At 40.4% G+C, this 18,264-nt stretch overlaps 1 protein-coding gene across 1 annotated transcript; it reads left to right on the top strand.

The window, feature by feature from the left end:
* Positions 1–9,334: 9,334 nt before the first annotated feature.
* Positions 9,335–10,937, top strand: lbx1a (ladybird homeobox 1a; the record flags this gene model as incomplete). The annotated part of the gene is made up of 2 exons (XM_079168866.1): positions 9,335–9,662; positions 10,399–10,937. 2 exons carry the CDS (start codon positions 9,335–9,337, stop codon positions 10,935–10,937), a joined length of 867 nt encoding a protein of 288 aa, XP_079024992.1.
* Between the last annotated feature and the right edge of the window lie 7,327 nt (positions 10,938–18,264).

The raw sequence follows: 18,264 nt of genomic DNA, 5'->3' as shown, positions 1-18,264 counted from the left end.
TTCTCGCCAGGAGAAGGCAAGCAATGTTCACCGTTGCCGATCCCAGCCGCGATCTACGGCACTTTCACTGCATATCCAGGAGCACTAGCACAAGACACTGAATCAAACCATAGCTTCCGAATTCTTCTACTTCTCACCATTACAAAGTTACAATTATTCTCCCGCAGATCATCACACAGCCCATGATCATGAATATTGAAACGCTCCATACCTTTTAGATGTTTTTCTGGAAGAAAATCGCCTCGAAGACATTTTAATCCGTTTCCTCCATTTGCAGCAGCTTTCTGTCCTTCGTTCTTCCAAACAACTGAGTCTCTACGAGCTTCTATGACGAATGAGTAATAATTTCAGTTTTGGCCAATGGGTTTGACCCATGGGGGCGGATCACGGTTTTTGATTATTTTATTGGCTTAAAATTCTGTCAAACAACTCGAACATATCACTACACTGCCCACACTCTTCCGGATTCAGATCTGCAAGAAATGCGCAAATCAGCCAATCACAGGCTGTGTGAGGTTCAAAAAATCAAGTCCCCACAATGTGACGGTGCAATCACATTTATGTCCCCACAAGACGGGTAAAAAACACACCTTGTACTGCCAGACATAATGCATTCCCTAGCCTCTTACCCTAGGGCCTAGGCCTATGAAGGCCTGTCCCAAAATGAATACTGGACAAAACTTGCCAAAACTGTCCTCACTGTAAGGATTTAAAACCATGGTCCTCACGAAGATAGCTGTACAAGTTCCCACACACACATCTCTCTGTGAGGACACTTATTGACAGAATGCTTTTCCTAGCCCCCTACTCTAACCTTCACCATCACAGCTAAATGTTTAACAACAACACTTTCCTTAACCCTAACCTAAACCTAATTCTAACCTGAACCTTCAAACAGGCCTTGAAAGAAGTGAAGACAAGCTAAAATATCCCCACTTTCCAAAAATATCCTCACACTAGAGGTTTAAAAAACTCAAATTGGTCCTCACAAACATTGATGCACACACACCTGCCAGACTGATTACAGAGGCGTGCTGTCAATTAACTGCAGGTTCACTATTATCTGTTGTATTTATTCTCCTGATCGTACCATTCCATTTCCCATTAGTCCAGAGGTGATAGGGGCAGCTAATCGGTGCTCTGAGCTTCCTGTCAAAAAACAGCAATCAGCTGAGACCGTCTGCATTAAAGAGGCCCTGTTTTTGTCTGATGCTGCTAAACACCATGCCTTTAATTAAACGTTGATTTTCCTGTTGCACAGTTCTCGCTGACAAATGGCACGCTGCTCTAGCAATAACAATATTTGTTGTTCTTGATGACTGCCAACTACTTTTCAGAGGGGGGAAAAGGCATCATTTTGAGATTATATCTTAATGTCATTAATTAAAGGATAATTTAAGTTGATTTCAACCTGGTGTATTTCCCATGACTGTGACTCGTGTGGTTCCAACAGGAACTGACAGAAATATGTGAAATAACCATGACCTCCAAACAACGCATTACGTGGTGGTGGCACAGAATGTGTTACAATTTCCTGCGGCCCCTTTGGAAGAATTTAACGGTTGGTTTAGTAAGCAAACTATGTTGTTAGGCAAAACAATTTAACGGTTGGTTTGGGCAACAAAACTACATATTTAGACTAAAGAATTTAACGTTTGGTTTAGGAAACGAAACTACGTTGTTAGGTTAAACAATTTAATGTTTAGGCAACACAAATAGAATTGGTTAGGTAAAGACCAAAAAGGAAAGATCATTTGACATAATTTTAACACTATATTGTTGAATTATTTTAATATTATATGCCACCACTTTTCAGAGGTTTTGGTCCTTTTATATATTTCTGTAAGATCAGGCTGTGTGGTTCTATGTGTTGTGCTTACTTTAGACCCTCTGCTTTCATTGGAGAGATTCGGGGAAACGAGACTTTGCGCAAAACAATGTATACATTGATGCAAGCTGAACAAGCCTCCTACCCAATGGCCATTTTGGCTAATTGCATAGGGATCTACATATGGGTCAATCACCTTGCATACTCAACACTTATGTAAAACGCTATGTGAGGTATTACACATTATGTGACCCACCAGCAAACAACAAAAGCATGTGATTGTATATTTCCCTTTACCCAGCTCGACATCACCGTGGTAGCTGAGAGAAAAATACATTATTGTGGTATCTGGAGTCTGTCTTTGCCATCCAGCTGTAGTCAATAAAAACTGCACACTGTGAATCTTGTCAATCCATTCTTGCAATTCAGTCCAGCACAAAGACACACTAAGTAAGAAGCTATCCACAACCTCATACATGTAAACAAACTGTGTTGGAAGACTTTCTTATGTAACATTACGTACTAAGTGTAAAGCCAACATTTACTTTTGTTATTACACAAGACACAAACTGCGGTCTCCCGTGCACTGTACTTCTCCGTAGTCTGCTGGGGGAGCAGCATTGGAGCTGGAGACACCAACAGACTTAACAAACTGGTTAAAGATGCCTGCTCCATCATTGGCTGCAAACTGGACAGTCTAGAGAAGGTGGTGGAGCAGAGGACACTGAAGAAACTATTATCCATATTGGATAACCCGGACCACCCTCTCCACCACCTACTGCAGAGACAGCGGAGCACTTTCTACAACAGACTCATCCAGCTCCACTGTCACAAGGACAGATACAGGAGCACATTCCTGCCCTCTGCAATAAGACTTTACAATAAATCACCTCTGGCAAAATCAATCACACAACTATAACACAGTTACACTGTTGTTAGTTGATTTAATATTATTCTATTTTATTGTATATAGTGTGCATTTTTATATTTAATATGTTTTACTCTGTTATTTGTATTGCTTTACCTGTATCTATAAATGCTGCAGTAGCGGAAATAAAATGTCCCCTAGCGGGATTATTAAAGTAACTATCTAACTATCTATCTACCTGAAAGTCCGGTGTTTTGTTTGAACTTTCTCACCTGGTTATTCTCATTATTATACCACGTAACCTTTAATAACGGCTGCTCAATATACTACCTCACTGACCAAACGCAAAAACATTGCAAAAACGTACAATGCCAATATTTTTTCCTATCGACTGGGCTGCATCTCTTGCACTTTGTTTCTGTTTCCCCTTAAAAGATAACTTGGATATTAGTCAACCTGGGACCCTATTTTTCCGTTTGTGAGTCTAAGTGACACCATTTTTCAAACTGGTCCAGTATTGAGGGACAACGCTGTAACCGGCAGCCGCAAAGCAAGCTGCAAGGGCAATTGCGCAGCATCAGTGTAACGTTACGTCCACTTAAAGTGCTTGTAGAACGCCACCAGTCTCCCTAGCCATTAACTCTGGCTCAAATAAGTACGAGCGGCCTCGATGGCCGCTCGTACTCAAGGACCACATCCAAAATGTGGAAATCATCTAAATATTCAGCCATGCCATTGGAAATATTTTTATTAACGCTTAGCTACGCTTTCAGTACTCACAACACAACAAACCTTGCCTGGCTAGCAAGCGCAGTGTTTCCACCGCTGCCTTCCGGCAATACATCACCTTGTGAGACTTTAAAACAAAATCTCAGAGCGAGACTTTTCCTTGGCGAAACTCTTTCGATAATGCCGTCAGACACTTATAATAACAAACAGAGCCTGTCATGGCAAAAACAGGCCAACCTTTTAGTGAATAAAGAACATTTAAAAAAAGAAAAAAGACAATTTAAGAGAATTTGTAGGTACTTTAGAAAACCTGTAATCGATCGTCAAAGAGTGACTGTGGGTTCCACTGTGAAAATATTTTTTGTCATAAAAGCACAGGCAAATCGTCTCCTCACCTCCCACATCAAGACATACAAGTCAAGCAGTGAAGAAACTGAACATTGTAATTGGAGAAACAGATTTGTTCTCATCAAAGTGGCAATTTGTTACAGTCTGCAGCTGGACGGGGGGAGGGACGTGGAAGGTCGGGTTGGCACCGCTCACTATTAATGAACATATCGCACTATTGTCATCAGTCATCAGTAATGAATAAATCACTTTAGTCACAGCCCACAGTCAGTGAAGACAGCGGTCTGGTAGAGTGAGGCTGGTCACATGATTCCATCCTGCCCCCTGGGCCCGGTCATTAACTGGAGAAGGACTTTCGAACAGCTTTTTCTATGATTACATAGCATCTTTGACTTCATTCTGATGACATGTTTTTGTGCAAATATCCAAAACCAGATTGAAAACGAGTTATCTGTGGAATGTTTTTGACCTATCCATCCTGACAGTTTTTTTTTACTCTTTCACTCTGGGCTGCCAAAGTCAAAAAATGTAGCCAAAGCTAATACCTTTATCAGTTTTTCTCACAAAATGTATGTATTCAAACTTATACCATGCGTTTTAGGGACTCAAGTCTGATTGTATGGAAGTCTATGAGAAAATGACCCTAATTCTCACTTGATTTATTACCTCAGTAAATATTGTAAACATGAGTTTATGGTCTCAATCTCTAATTTCAAGTCTTCTTCAATACAGCATGATGTTTCTTTCGTAAATTATGGACCATTTAGAGTAAAATAGACCATAAAGCAGAGTATGCTTTAGGGCGGGCTAACTGTGATTGACAGGTCGCTGTCGATACCAGAGCCGTATACGGCATCTCTACGTCACCCCTCCATATTCCAAATATGGTAACTTCTGTTCATTGATTGCGAAAAAACATGGCGATGGTCGTAATCCAAGATGGTGACAGTGAAATCGCCGAACTCAAGGCTTCAAAACAGCAGTCCACAAACCAATGGGTGACGTCATAATGATTACGTCCACTTCTTATATACAGTCTATGATGCCAACCCAGTCGCCAGAAAAAGCATTGTACTTTTCTGCAAACAAAGGGATACCTTTAATGTCAATGTTTCTGAACCCCAGAAATGTGTTTCACTATATCCACTTTTTATATACAGTCTATAGTTTTCCTACGAAAGTCCAGCAACATGTGTCAATTTCTGCTTGTTACATGGACACAGTATTTTAAAAATAAAATTCCGTCTTCACAGGAAACAATTTAGGTTTAGGTTTAGAAGGAAATCGTGGTTTGGGTCAAAATAACTACGGAAGTGACGTAACTTAAGTACAGAAGTTCTGGGACAAATAAATCAACATTGACAACATTCCTTGTTTGTGAATACGTGGATTACTAGATGGATAAGATGGAGACAGTACAGATAGCTGAAGACCTGAAAACGGGAGGTCTTAAAGAGACAGGCTCTAAAACGGAGCGTTTCAGACCAGAGGTCAAAAACAGGTTTATTCAGACTGTGAAAAAATGAAGTGTTTTTAAACACGAAAGCATGTAAACATGTTCTAGCAGAAACTCTGAAATGTATGAACCTGAAAATGTGCATATGTCCCCTTTAATGGCAACAGTCATGCTGTATGCTCAACTAGAGGTTTATAGAAGGATAGGTTTCTTTTTAAATATATTTTCTTAATATTTTCTTTCTTAATATATGTTGTGTTTGCACTTTATTATTTATTATTTGTATTCACTATGTGGGACTAGAGAGGAACGATTTTTCAACTTCTCTGTATGTAAAGTACTGAGGAAATGACAATAAAGCTGCCTTTTTTTAATTTTTAAAAAAGAGGACATGAAGCTGCTGCCACACATTCATCTGTGACTGGATAGACTACACACACAGTCAGTTACTCTGCCGAGTATCAGCATTTAATACAGCAGAATTCACTATATAGTCATTACGGTGACCAGACAACTGAAAAACAGTAATGGACTAAATCTCGTCCTGTTTTAACATCATTTAGCATGTGTGCTTATTGTAGTTAACAGTTACAGTCACAAACATGGGAGAACTAAGCCCGTTTATTATTATAGATCTGAGCAGCTCTTTAATGTTAGCAGTGTCCGTGGGGGCCCGTGCAGCCACAGGGGTCTGTATTTACAACATAGTGGCTATGGGAGGCCCCCAGGTCAGCACTTTGCACTTCCCAAAGATGAAATTAAAACCTACGTGGAAAAGTGAATGTTTCTCCATTTGGGAGCGGGTATCGGGTGAAGACATCACATCCATCAGCACGGATGTTGAGATTGCCGATGGAGAATAAAACAGGCGAGGTGTGCAGGCGAGAGGCGCGCTGTGAAAAGATCCAAGACAAGGCGTGTAATCAAATGTCACAGCATGACCAAAGCAGGAGTAAATTACGGAATAAAACTGTCCGAGGACTTTGTCAGGGCTCCAAAAGGCTGTGACTGCAGATGGCCTCCCTAAACTCCCCTAATCACTCATCCACCCTTTGTATGGCCTGCTACTAAATGTTGGGCTGACTAATGGACAAACTCTATCTATCTATCTATCTATCTATCTATCTATCTATCTATCTATCTATCTATCTATCTATCTATCTATATATATATATATATATATATATATATATATAGATATATATCTGTATAGATATATATCTATATATATATATATCTATATATATAGATATATATATATCTGTATAGATATATAGTTATCTATCTATCTATCCATCTCCATCCATCCATCAGTATCTGTTGGATTACTGCTATAAATGCATGGGCTGATGATCACTTTTCCATGCCCCAAAATGCAACAAAAACATAAATGAAAATAATACAAATAAAAATACAAATAAAATAACTATAAAGGCAAGGACAAAATATAAATATCCTTTTCATGTTGACTGTTTACATGTATTTCCTAATTTTGTAGCATGATCATCAATTTAATTGTCGATGTTTTTTCAAGAATAACTTGACCTTGGAGATATAATATAATATATAAGAAAAAACAAGCTGTCTACCTTGAGGTTTTTTATTGTCTATATTGCATTAACATACAATAATATTGTGTTATAATTTTCTTATAGCACCGTATAATTATAGTTTTAAGCATGTGTGAATATTCTTAATGAGTTATAGCAATAATCATAACACATTTTGAAAAATGTTATAATGACTTGTCTATATGATAATTCACACATGTTGGTCCCTCACTGACATTTTGTTTTTGCAAGGAAAATAGTGTATTAAAATCCCCACAGTTATAAACCATTATCATCTTTTCATAATGCATTATAATGACCATTGTAATGTATTATAAGTTCTTCTAAGTGGCCATTGTTTGCTTTAAGTAAAGTTAAAATTATTTTTCAATGAGATTTATATTTTTTCACTTTACCCAAAGCAAACAATTACAACTTAGAATAATCACAATATAAAGCATTATGAAAAAAAAGATAATGTATTAAACCATGGAAATCATGAAACTCTGTATGCAAAACAAAATGTCAGTAGCCAGCAATTATGAAGTATGACCTTATTAGTCATTATAAAATGCTTTATAATTTCTTATGCTTATTGTTATTCATCATTATGAATATGAATGACTGAATAACTATAATCATATAATGCTCTAAGCTGATTATAACACATTATAAGCATGTTTATAATGCATTGTAACATTTTTATATTTTTTTTGTTTACATGATGAGAATAAATCAAATGTAATATCTGACATTATGGAATACATTCTAAATAAATCAATTATGGTCTGGCACTACTAGGATCTGCTGTATTACCATACTATTAGTAATACATGACTGTAATATTACCACTAGTAGTAGTAATAGTACACCCTAGCAGTAAATAGCTCTATCAGATTATCTGTTGGGCAAGGCAGTGGGAACTGCCGCCAGGCCTCTGTTTCTGTTTCCATGGTCAGAGTCCACGTCCCCCCAACACCCCCGCGTCCAAAAAAAACCCACATTGAGCACTGAAAAGTGTCAAATATCAAAAGTTGGAATCGAATGCTCAGCCAGATTCAGCATGGTTTGTTTATGTATTGTTTGATCGGACTCACTGATAACAACCTTAACTTAAACATTTAATTTTAACTACATGAACCTATTTAATTTATGTATTAGATCAATTTTAGGCATGAGACACAAACGTCGGAAACTAAAAGTTACCAGCAGTAAAATTAACAGAAAAAAAGTAAATGACAAACTGAAAAATGTAAGAGACTGAATTGATTTTTTCTTCTGTGTCCTTAAACATTGTGACACAAACATATGAACATAAAGGGAAAACAATAATCCATCTATTGAGACGACATCTGAGAGGGTTTATAAAGAAACAGTTTTGATTGGTAGGCTATTGCTTAATCATGACTTTAGTTTTTTGTTTTTTTTATATTACGTAAAAACAGATTCATGTGCCTATTAATGTTTTCTTATACCGCCTCTATATTTTGACGGGTTAAAGTCACAATGAAAGAATGTGAAACCGGCAAATGTGCTGCAGGTATTTTCCGATCTCTCAAATAAAAGGTCTCCTAATATTTGTGTCCTGGTGATCAGCAGCTGGAGGGTGTTTTATTTTCTCTGGTCCTCCGTGCTGTGCCCGCAGGGAGCTGTGCTCCGGGGGAGCCGCTTCTTTGCTTCTGAGTTATATCACGGTGCTTTACGGAGGGTGTAGGGGTGCTGAGGCCGGGGGTGATGCCCTCCTCTGTAACTCTGCCTGTCTCTGTCAAGTGTTATATGTCAGCAGCGCTCCAAGGCATAACTCTCTCTCTCTCTCTCGCTCTCTCTCGCTCTCTCTCTCGCTCTCTCTCTCTCTCTTTGTCTTCACTCACAGAACACAGCGCGCTCTCCCTCATTCTGAACGTAATTGTACGTAAATATACGCCGCGTGTATATGCTAATGAGAATAACATCACGCGGAGGGAAAACATTTGCTTGTTTTTTTTGTGACAAAGTATCTAATTTAAGAGAGAGAAAGTGTTAAGTGGGCCTGCTTTCTAATTGGACTCCTCCCTTCCCTCAGCGGTGCCCTCTAATTACCGCTCCCCGATATCTGGCAGAGAGAGAGAGAGAGAGAGAGAGAGAGAGAGAGAGAGAGAGAGAGAGAGAGAGAGAGAGAGAGAGAGAGAGAGAGAGAGAGAGAGAGAGAGAGAGAAATTGATTGCCTTTCAGTCAGCAATAACTTGTGACTGGTGGTCAATCGCTGCTGCTTTTGGTGCATCGCCTGCCACCGGATGGGTTCGGCTCGCGCCTCGCCGTGCTTCTCCCCGGAAAAGTGGCTCGGAGACGCGGTGGGGCTGGAAGTCAAAAGTGTCCCTACAGCCTGCAGCTCGGCGGCCGAAATGCGGCTGGAGAAGCACCTGTGATCCGAGCTGCGGATCATCGTCACCGCCCCCGTTACCTCTCCGTTCCCCGCCTCCAGCACAGCACTGTCTGCCTTTTTTTTTTTAGAATCGATCTTCTCCGAACTACACTGCGGTCAGGTGTGACCCCCACCACCACCGCGTGAGCCCGCCATGACCTCCAGGGACGACTCCAAGTGTCCAGCGGTGTTGGAGGAGCGGAGGCGCAGTCCGCTGGACCAGCTGCCGCCGCCGGCCAACTCCAACAAGCCGCTGACGCCTTTCGGCATCGAGGACATCCTCAACAAGCCGTCGGTGAGAAAGAGCTACTTCTTGAGCGGCACGGCGCACTATGTCTCCGCCGGAGAGAAGCTGCCCTCGGCGGGCCACGGCCTGTCCGGCCGGGCGCTGCTCAGTCAGACCTCCCCGCTCTGCGCGCTGGAGGAGCTGGCCAGCAAAACCTTCAAGGGCCTTGAGGTCAGCGTGCTGCAGGCCGCCGAGGGTAAAACACTTGTTTTTATTAAATGGGAATTATGTGCACGCTCACTATTTGTATTTGTATTGTAGTAGCAGTGTTTCCTTTTCTGAAAACTGTTAATGAATAAATACTGCGTTTAGTGAAAGAAACATGGGTGCGTAATGTTGTATTGATTGATAGTGTAGTTTATAGTTTATTATTAGTATTGTTATTATTATTATTACTAGTGATTCCAGAATAATTGCGTAATTTGTGTAAAGTAAAAGTGGACAATTGCGTTTATATTCGATTTATTATTAATTTAGTGTAGCGAAATGTATAATAGTATTACATTAAGGCATTCATAAAAAAGTAGTTCAATTGTAATACAGCCCAAAACATTATGCTGTTTTTATCATACAAACGAAAATAACTGTATAATAAAAAGCTGAATTCATTTTCAAATTCACATTCAATATAAATAGGCCGAAGCATCCTATACTATTAAAAATAACGTTTTATTTATTTATTATAAAAAGCAACTGTCATGCACGAAAATGTGAGCAATTTCATCTGATAATTGATCATACTGACTCGGACAAAAAAATAAATAAATAAAAGAATGAAAAGTAATTCAGTAATTCCGCTTCAGTAGTTTTACTTGAGGAGCTCTGAAGTAATTGGTTAACCGTAGTATTATTATTTTTTTGGACCCAGTAGCATTGCTCAAGGCTTGCATTTTGTTGTCACCTTGATGACCTAATTTGTCTCTTTCTCCTAGGCCGGGACGGTCTGACGGTCTTCGGCCAGAGGAACAACCCGAAGAAGCGGCGGAAGTCTCGCACTGCGTTCACCAACCACCAGATCTACGAGCTGGAGAAGCGTTTCCTGTACCAGAAGTACCTAAGCCCGGCAGACCGGGACCAGATCGCCCAGCAGCTCGGTCTGACCAACGCACAGGTCATCACGTGGTTTCAGAACCGGCGGGCCAAGCTCAAGCGGGACCTGGAGGAGATGAAGGCGGACGTGGAGTCCGCCAAGGTCACGGGCACCGTGGCACTCGAGAAGCTCTCCAAGCTGGCCGAGCTGGAGAGGTGTGCGGCCGGTGTTATGGCCGGGGATACCGTATCCGCGCCCGGCCGCGCACGCGCAGAGCCCGACCCGGTCTCCTCGCGGGCCCGGCATAACAACGCCGAGGGCCTCGACTACAGCAGAGCGCGCATGTCGCCTCCCTCACCCGCATCGTCGTGGTGCACAGACCAACTGAGCAGCAAGTGTTGCTCGGAGGATGAAGATGAGGAGATTGACGTGGATGACTAAATAATAAGTGCGTCGCCGTGTAAAGTGTCAAGTGTTTGCGGACAGAAAACTCTTTCTTCACGAGGATTTCATCATTTACGCTTTTACGTGGTTTCCCACGCAGCAAACCTACAACAGTCTCGGTGCTTTTGAACTGAGAGAAGCCACGGGCCCTGCTTTCTGCAGAAGAACAGGGCTCGTGCGCTCAGGACAACGCGCGACAGAGACATTCAGAAAGGAATGAGGCAAGGAAGCAAACATGCAGGTGCTCACTCTGCTCACTACGTCACCGCATGTTATCTTTGAATATGACGTTGAAAAAAAGGCTTAAAAGGCTTCTTCTGGAAAACATTTTTTCATATATTCATCGTTCTGAAATGATAATCACACGCAGAACATGTGCGAATATCTTGTAATAAATCGCGATTTTAATATATTTATAATGCTTTGTACAACCTTTTAAGTGCCTTTAGGATATATAGAACGCATATAACTGTACAAATTGTAATGTAAACTATACTAACGATGTAAAATAATAATAATAATAAACTTTTCCAATATCGAGCCTTTTCGCACATTTCTATTTATTATATTCCATGGAATGAATTGATATCATGTAATAATGGAATCATTTTCATATTTTCATTTAAAACTCATTTTGGGAGGATTGTGGTAAATTGCCTTCTGACCTCCTCCGTGTATTTTTCTCTGTCAGAAACATAAACTGGAGCGAAGAGGCCCAGAAGCGTGTGTGTGTGTTCCCCTTAGGGGCCGCTCTCCAGCAGCGCGCAATATGGAGACAAGCGTTTCACCCTGCGCGCACCGCCCCGGCGGGTCTCGGCGCACAAAAGAGCGGCCATGAGGAGAGTGTTTTTTAGAGGCCATATGGTTTTAAGGATTCTCCTCTCAATTACGAGTCACCGTGATGGATTGACTTAACCCGTTCTGTTCAACGACGTGGCCTTTCCCTTTTGTGTCGCACATAAAAGCAGACACGCACGCCGGTCTCTCCGGGGCCCGCCGCATTAATATGCGGCTATGAATGTGAATGCGGGGCTGAGTGGGCCCGGTCAGAGCCCTGCGTGGGTGTAGGGCTTGAAATACATTGGCTTGAAGATGAAATGAATACATATACGAATAAAACAATACCACGTTTTTATCAGTGACTTAATAAAGCGATGCAATAGCTCGAGGACTGCTGCAAAATCATTTTCTAATTTAGTCTTCATCATTGCTCAGATCTGAGCAAAGATCTCAGAGCTGTTGTAAAAAAACAGATATTATTTTTAGATGATGCCCTTTTCTTGCACCGTATTAAAGAGATGAGGACCCATTGCAAAAACCCCTCAAGCACATATTCACATAAGTGGTCAACTTGTGTTTTTAAAATACATTCTTAGTTGAGGAATTGTATGAAATTAAATGTGTGACTCGTAAATTCATAGTTCATAAATAAAAAAATAAAAATATCTGTCCTCCCGTATAAAGGCTCCCCCATTAGTATGCATACAAATATCATATATTCGATTTCCTTATTTAATCTATGTGCACTGTAGAATATGTCCAGCACATGGACATTCTGTGAGTGCTTCAGTTTTTCATTATAAGCATGGAGCACTGCTGGAAAACGTGTTTCTTTAAGGGGGAGATGTGGGGCATACACTACCAACACGCTGAGAGAGAGAGAGAGAGAGAGAGAGAGAGAGAGAGAGAGAGAGAGAAGAAGAAGAATCATTTATTCAATCGGCCGGAAAATTGAAGTTTGATGCATTAAACAACTGGACCCTCCCTCCCTTTCCTCCTGCTGGACCTCTAAACAACTGGCTGCTACCATCTGGGGCCTGCCAACACAATCACAAATATATTTATCTTCAAGCACAATATTCGTCGTTATTACATCAAATGCAGACTTAACATGCTATTCTTATGTATACCATTATTATTATTATTATTATGTAATTTTTTTTGTACATTTTATTTAGTTGTTATTTGAATTATTATCCAATTCCCCATGGATGTCAGCACTGTTTCGGTGATTATTATTTTTAACTTTTATAATAATAACAATAATTAATAGTATTTTTTATACAAACACAAGTCAATTTGGAGATTCAATGTCAGTCTTGTTTTGTGCACATAAAACAGCCAGCAGTCAAACAGTTGTTTTAGAAGATGTTTTCGTGACTAATATCTGGTGCAACCACCTATTATATAAGCAATTAATGAATAATAACAATAATAACATAAAAGTAGTAGAAAGCCTTATTTCATTATAATCAGGATAATTACTGCTGTATTTATATATATATATATATATATATATTATGAATAATATATATATCAGATCTCCATTGCAATTGAATATTGTTTTCTAATACTACTGCTACTATTATTATTATTGCTGGTATTATTAACACCATATTGATTACTATTGTTAAAATTATAATAATAACATGCAGTCATTATTATATGGTTATAGTTAACTCTTTTAGCATTAGGCTATATCCAGTGAGTGAAATGGTTTACAGTGCAGCGGTTTCCTGTCCTGTGTGCTGTGCTATGCTGTCCTGTACTGTCCTGTCCTGTGCTGTGCTGTGCTGTGCTGTGCTGTACTGTGCTGTCCTGTCCTGTGCTGTCCTGACCTGTACTGTGCTATGCTGTCCTGTACTGTGCTGTCCTGTGCTGTCCTGTGCTGTGCTATGCTGTACTGTACTGTGCTGTACTGTCCTGTACTGTGCTGTCCTATCCTGTCCTGTGCAGTCCTGTCCTGTCCTGTCCTGTGCTGTGCTGTACTGTGCTGTGCTGTCCTGTCCTGTGCTGTGCTATACTGTACTGTACTGTACTGTACTCTGCCGTCCTGTCCTTTGTAGTCCTGTCCTGTCCTGTACTGTGCTGTACTGTATTATGCTGTGCTGTCCTGTCCTGTCCTGTCCTATCCTGGGCTGTGCTGTCCTGTCCTGGGCTGTACTGTCCTATTCTATTCTATGCTGTCCTTTCCTGCATATTCTATTCGATTATATTATATGCTCTGCTGTTCTATTCTTTACTGTCCTGTCCTGTTCTATTCTATGCTGTGCTGTCTTATTCTGCTGTTCTGTCCTATTCTATTATATAATGTGCTGTTCTACTATGCTGTGCTGTTCTATTCTATGCTGTTCTGTCCTACTCTATTCTATGTTGTGCTGTGCTGTCCAATTCTATGCTGTGCTATCCTGTTCTGTGCTATGCTTCTGTGCTGTGCTGTCCTATCGTATGCTGTCATGTGCTGCGCTGCAGTGTGAGAGTGGGAGTCTGCTGCAGCTCTAACTGAGCAGCAGTGTGTGTGTGCTGAGCAAGCTCCTGAGCTCTGTGTTTGAGTGTCTGGACGGTGCTGAAGAAATGAGCTGCCTCTGCCGCAGGGCACAGCTTGATTGATCACTAAATAGGGCAGATTTGAAAGTTTTAGTTATAACGTTCCTGTAGAGCCCCTTAACACTTCAAACTTCAATTTTACGGGCTATTGAACTAAGCGTGTCCCTGACAAAATTGATATATGTATTAATTTACTTTAACCGGTGATTAATTACTATCCACAAAGAGAATTATCGCAGAAGTTCTCCCTCCCCCTCCGAATTTGCATATTAATCAAATTCTAGTTGATAATTCAGATGGAGAAATGGATTTAGCAGCGCTCCAAGGCATCTCTCTCTCTCTCTCTCTCTCTCTCTCTCTCTCTCTCTCTCTCTCTCTCTCTCTCTCTCTCTCTCTCTCTCCCCCCCTCCCCATTCACACACACTCAGCCTCTTGCCCTTCCTCCCTAAGGGCCTGAGCTCTCTCCCTCTCCTCGGTTGCTAAGCTGCTTGTCGAGTGTATTAAAGTCAGGGATGCAGAACGAGCTCGGCTGGCTATTTGGTGAAAACAGAAATTGCATGTCCACTTTTATGATGTGTTCATGCTGAGCAGGCTCTTCTTAATGTGGCCTGTCAGAGCTGCCTGGGATTTACAGAGTGTGTGTGTGTGTGTGTGTGTGTGTGTGTGTGTGTGTGTGTGTGTGTGTGTGTGTGTGTGTGTGTGTGTGTGTGTGTGTGTGTGTGTATGTGTGTGTGTGTGGGTGGGGGTGGGTGGATAAGGCCTCTGTATAGTACGGGCTCGTGTGGGTCACCTGTGTAAATCCAAGTGTATTGATGAATGGAACTGAATATGAGAAAGTAAAAACATATTGTAGGTTAACACGGTTAGAAGAATTATCCGAATGTGTTGATGCAAGCAGAAAGCTTTACATGCATGTACGTACTAACATCAACTTTATTATTTATGCATACAGACATAAGCAGGTAGTGGCAGGTGAAGCCCAGTGTTAACTTCTTTCGGACTGCAAAAAGTAGTTTAAATGCATCCTCCAGACTTTTTAATATCAAAATAAAGTATATATTTCCATCATACAAATATTATATATTGGGCCATTTGTGCTTTTGTTTGGTATATAACCAGGTATAACTTAGCTAGTGTCAGAATTTTTATGCACATTTTTGTATACAAGTTCCTCTAGGCGGCACATCTCGTTGGACCATAGCCCCATTTTGAGGCCTCTGCTCGAAAATTGCATTCCCATACTAAAAAGACTGTAATTCTGTAACTACAAGGTCTATTTTAATGCATTTTCGTGATTCTTCGTAAAGGCTGTGTAGCCGTTAGCTTTTTGTCAGTAGAGCTCGCCGGAGTGCGTAGCTTGCCGAGTCATGGCGAAAAATACGTGATATTGTGGTACATCTTCTTGTATATTATATTAGTTTGTGTATAATTGTGTTTGCAGTGTGTAAAATTGTTATGTTGCCCAGACTTCTTTCTTTAGCTGAGTATATAACATGTGTGTAACATCATTATATTCGTTTCTGAAAAGTGCTTTGTACGACACACTGTACGCTAAACTTTTTTTTGACCCGAGAGCCCCCACCGGTCAACCCCCAAGGTTAAACGTCCGCTTCTTATATACAGTATGGTTATAACGTATCAAAATAAAGAGGAAGTTGCAGTGGATGGTACATCAAATCCACTCAGTGTGTGACTGAATTGTTTTCTGTGTTTTTCTTCACATGTTCCTGTACGGCCTCTCCCTCCTTTGCGATTTTCCACACCTGCTTGAATCAGCCTCGTTAGTTCTTCACAGCCAATCAGCTCCCTGTCTGATCACCTCATTCCCCTTCACCTGAGCTTCTCCATCTCTCCACCTGCACTTCATTCTGTCGTCAGATAGTTTGTATACAAGTCCTGATTTTTGGTTCCGTCTTTGTTGGATTCTTGGCGGTTTTCTTTTGGATTCTCCTGCATTTGCTCCACTCTCCATGACATTACGCTTCTTTCTTTATTCAGAGTCACTATTCTTGTACTGATGACAGTTGTGGCCAGGATCTGATCGTTCTGCCATCCCCCATAACATATGTGACTAAACTTTGCTGCCTAACGATGCCGTCCCATTAATAATGCGACGATGACAGACGAGCTGGACGGAGAGTCCTCGGGTCCCCTTGTAAGCTAAGGAACAGCTGCTGTGGATGTTCCGCGGACAAAGACTGACAGGCATGTGTCTGTAGTGTGCCTCCACGCTGACTGTGAACACACACAAATTGGACCGCTTATCTTCATTGTATGCTATCCTTTGTTCTTTTTGTCTGCCTGTGAAACATTTTGTTGCTCGTGTGTATACATAAGCTTTATTATTATCAATCACACAAGATGTTTTTAGATTAAACCTTCATTGCACAACATGAGACTAATAGCCAACAATTGAGCATTAAATATTACAATTACACAGAAAAATACAAAACGTGCTGTTTGTTGTTAAATCTAAGAGCCAATCAGCTCTTTGTTCTGGCGACAGCAAGGCGTTTCCCATCATACCATGGGTTATGCAGTCGATGGAGAGCAACTGCGGCGCCTGGCTCTAAAATCTAACCTGCATGCATTGTCCAGCGATCGATTCTACGCAGGATTGGCTCATCTCGAACGAGCCTATTGCAGGAGTACAGGCGAGAAGCTGATTGGCTGGGAAAAAATCTAATGAGGCTGATTCAGAGCAGGTGTGTAGATGGGCAGAACTCTAGGAGCAGGGAAGGACCAACAAGGTCAGTAACTCCCTACTTGACATGACTTTCCAGCGTGGAAGCGTTTGTCCTTAATACAGCCATGCCCCCAAGGAGGAGTGCTGAACTTTGAACCAAATTTGACATAGTGGCCAAAAGAGGTGAATTACAACTTCTGGGGTCTATCACGTGATGCCACTGGGCCCATTGGTGCAGAATTCTTCAATTTCATCATACAAAAAAATCACATATGTCCCTCAAATGTCTCTTTGTGTGTCAAAATAGCCAAGTGCTTTTCAATTAGTGTGGACCCCACATCTAATGTAACACGTGTGGACCAGCTCAATTTCATCCCTGATGAAATGAGCATTGTTGTCAGCAATGTTCTGATATAGCACCTACAAAATGTCTGCAGGCCCGTATTAAAAAGGTAAATATAGCTGAGTGGATACATACTCTGCAATCTCCTGGCAGCAGTTTACACTATTAACCCCGACCAAATTCAACTCTTTTTTTCTTTTTTTAATTCTCAAAATCGACCTTTCTGTATCACGCTGTCACTGCAGGCTTGCAGTGACAAAGCACTTAGTCTTGATCAACTGAAAAAAAAGATTTCCATGTATTACTTGAACTCTTCAATCATATGTAATGCGATATTCCTTTAAATCATAACCTCGCAATCATGAGCGAGAGAGATTGAGTAAATGTACTGTAGATACATTTCTCCACTCTTAACATAAATACATGTAATACCTAATAACTATATCTATGACCAATAACTAACAACTAATATGTTTAACATCACAATTCAGTTAATCTGGAAAGAAAACGTTTCATGAAATGTACTTTGTGTGTACTTTGAATAAGGTGCCAGAGTGCATAAAAAAAGCATCAAAATAGAGTTTTGAAAAAGGCCCTGGGAGGATCCTCGTTGGTCTTCCTCAGGTTAATTGTTCTCTCATGCCCAGAGAAGCAGTGCTGAGGTGACTCGTCTGCTGTTCCTCTACTGACACCCTGTGGTTGATCAATTTGACTACATCTGAAGATGTACTACAAAATGGGAAAAGGACTTCACAGATTTGTTTTCTGGCTGTGTGTATATATATATATATATATATATATATATATATGTATATATATATATATATATATATGTATATATATATATATATATATATATATATGTATATATATATATATATATATATATATATATGTATATATATATATATATATATATATGTATATATATATATATATATATATACATATATACATATATATATATA

Source organism: Pholis gunnellus (assembly GCF_910591455.1).
Source record: "Pholis gunnellus genome assembly, chromosome: 11".
Lineage (NCBI taxonomy): Eukaryota > Metazoa > Chordata > Actinopteri > Perciformes > Pholidae > Pholis > Pholis gunnellus.
This window is presented reverse-complemented; position numbering and strand designations above follow the sequence as displayed.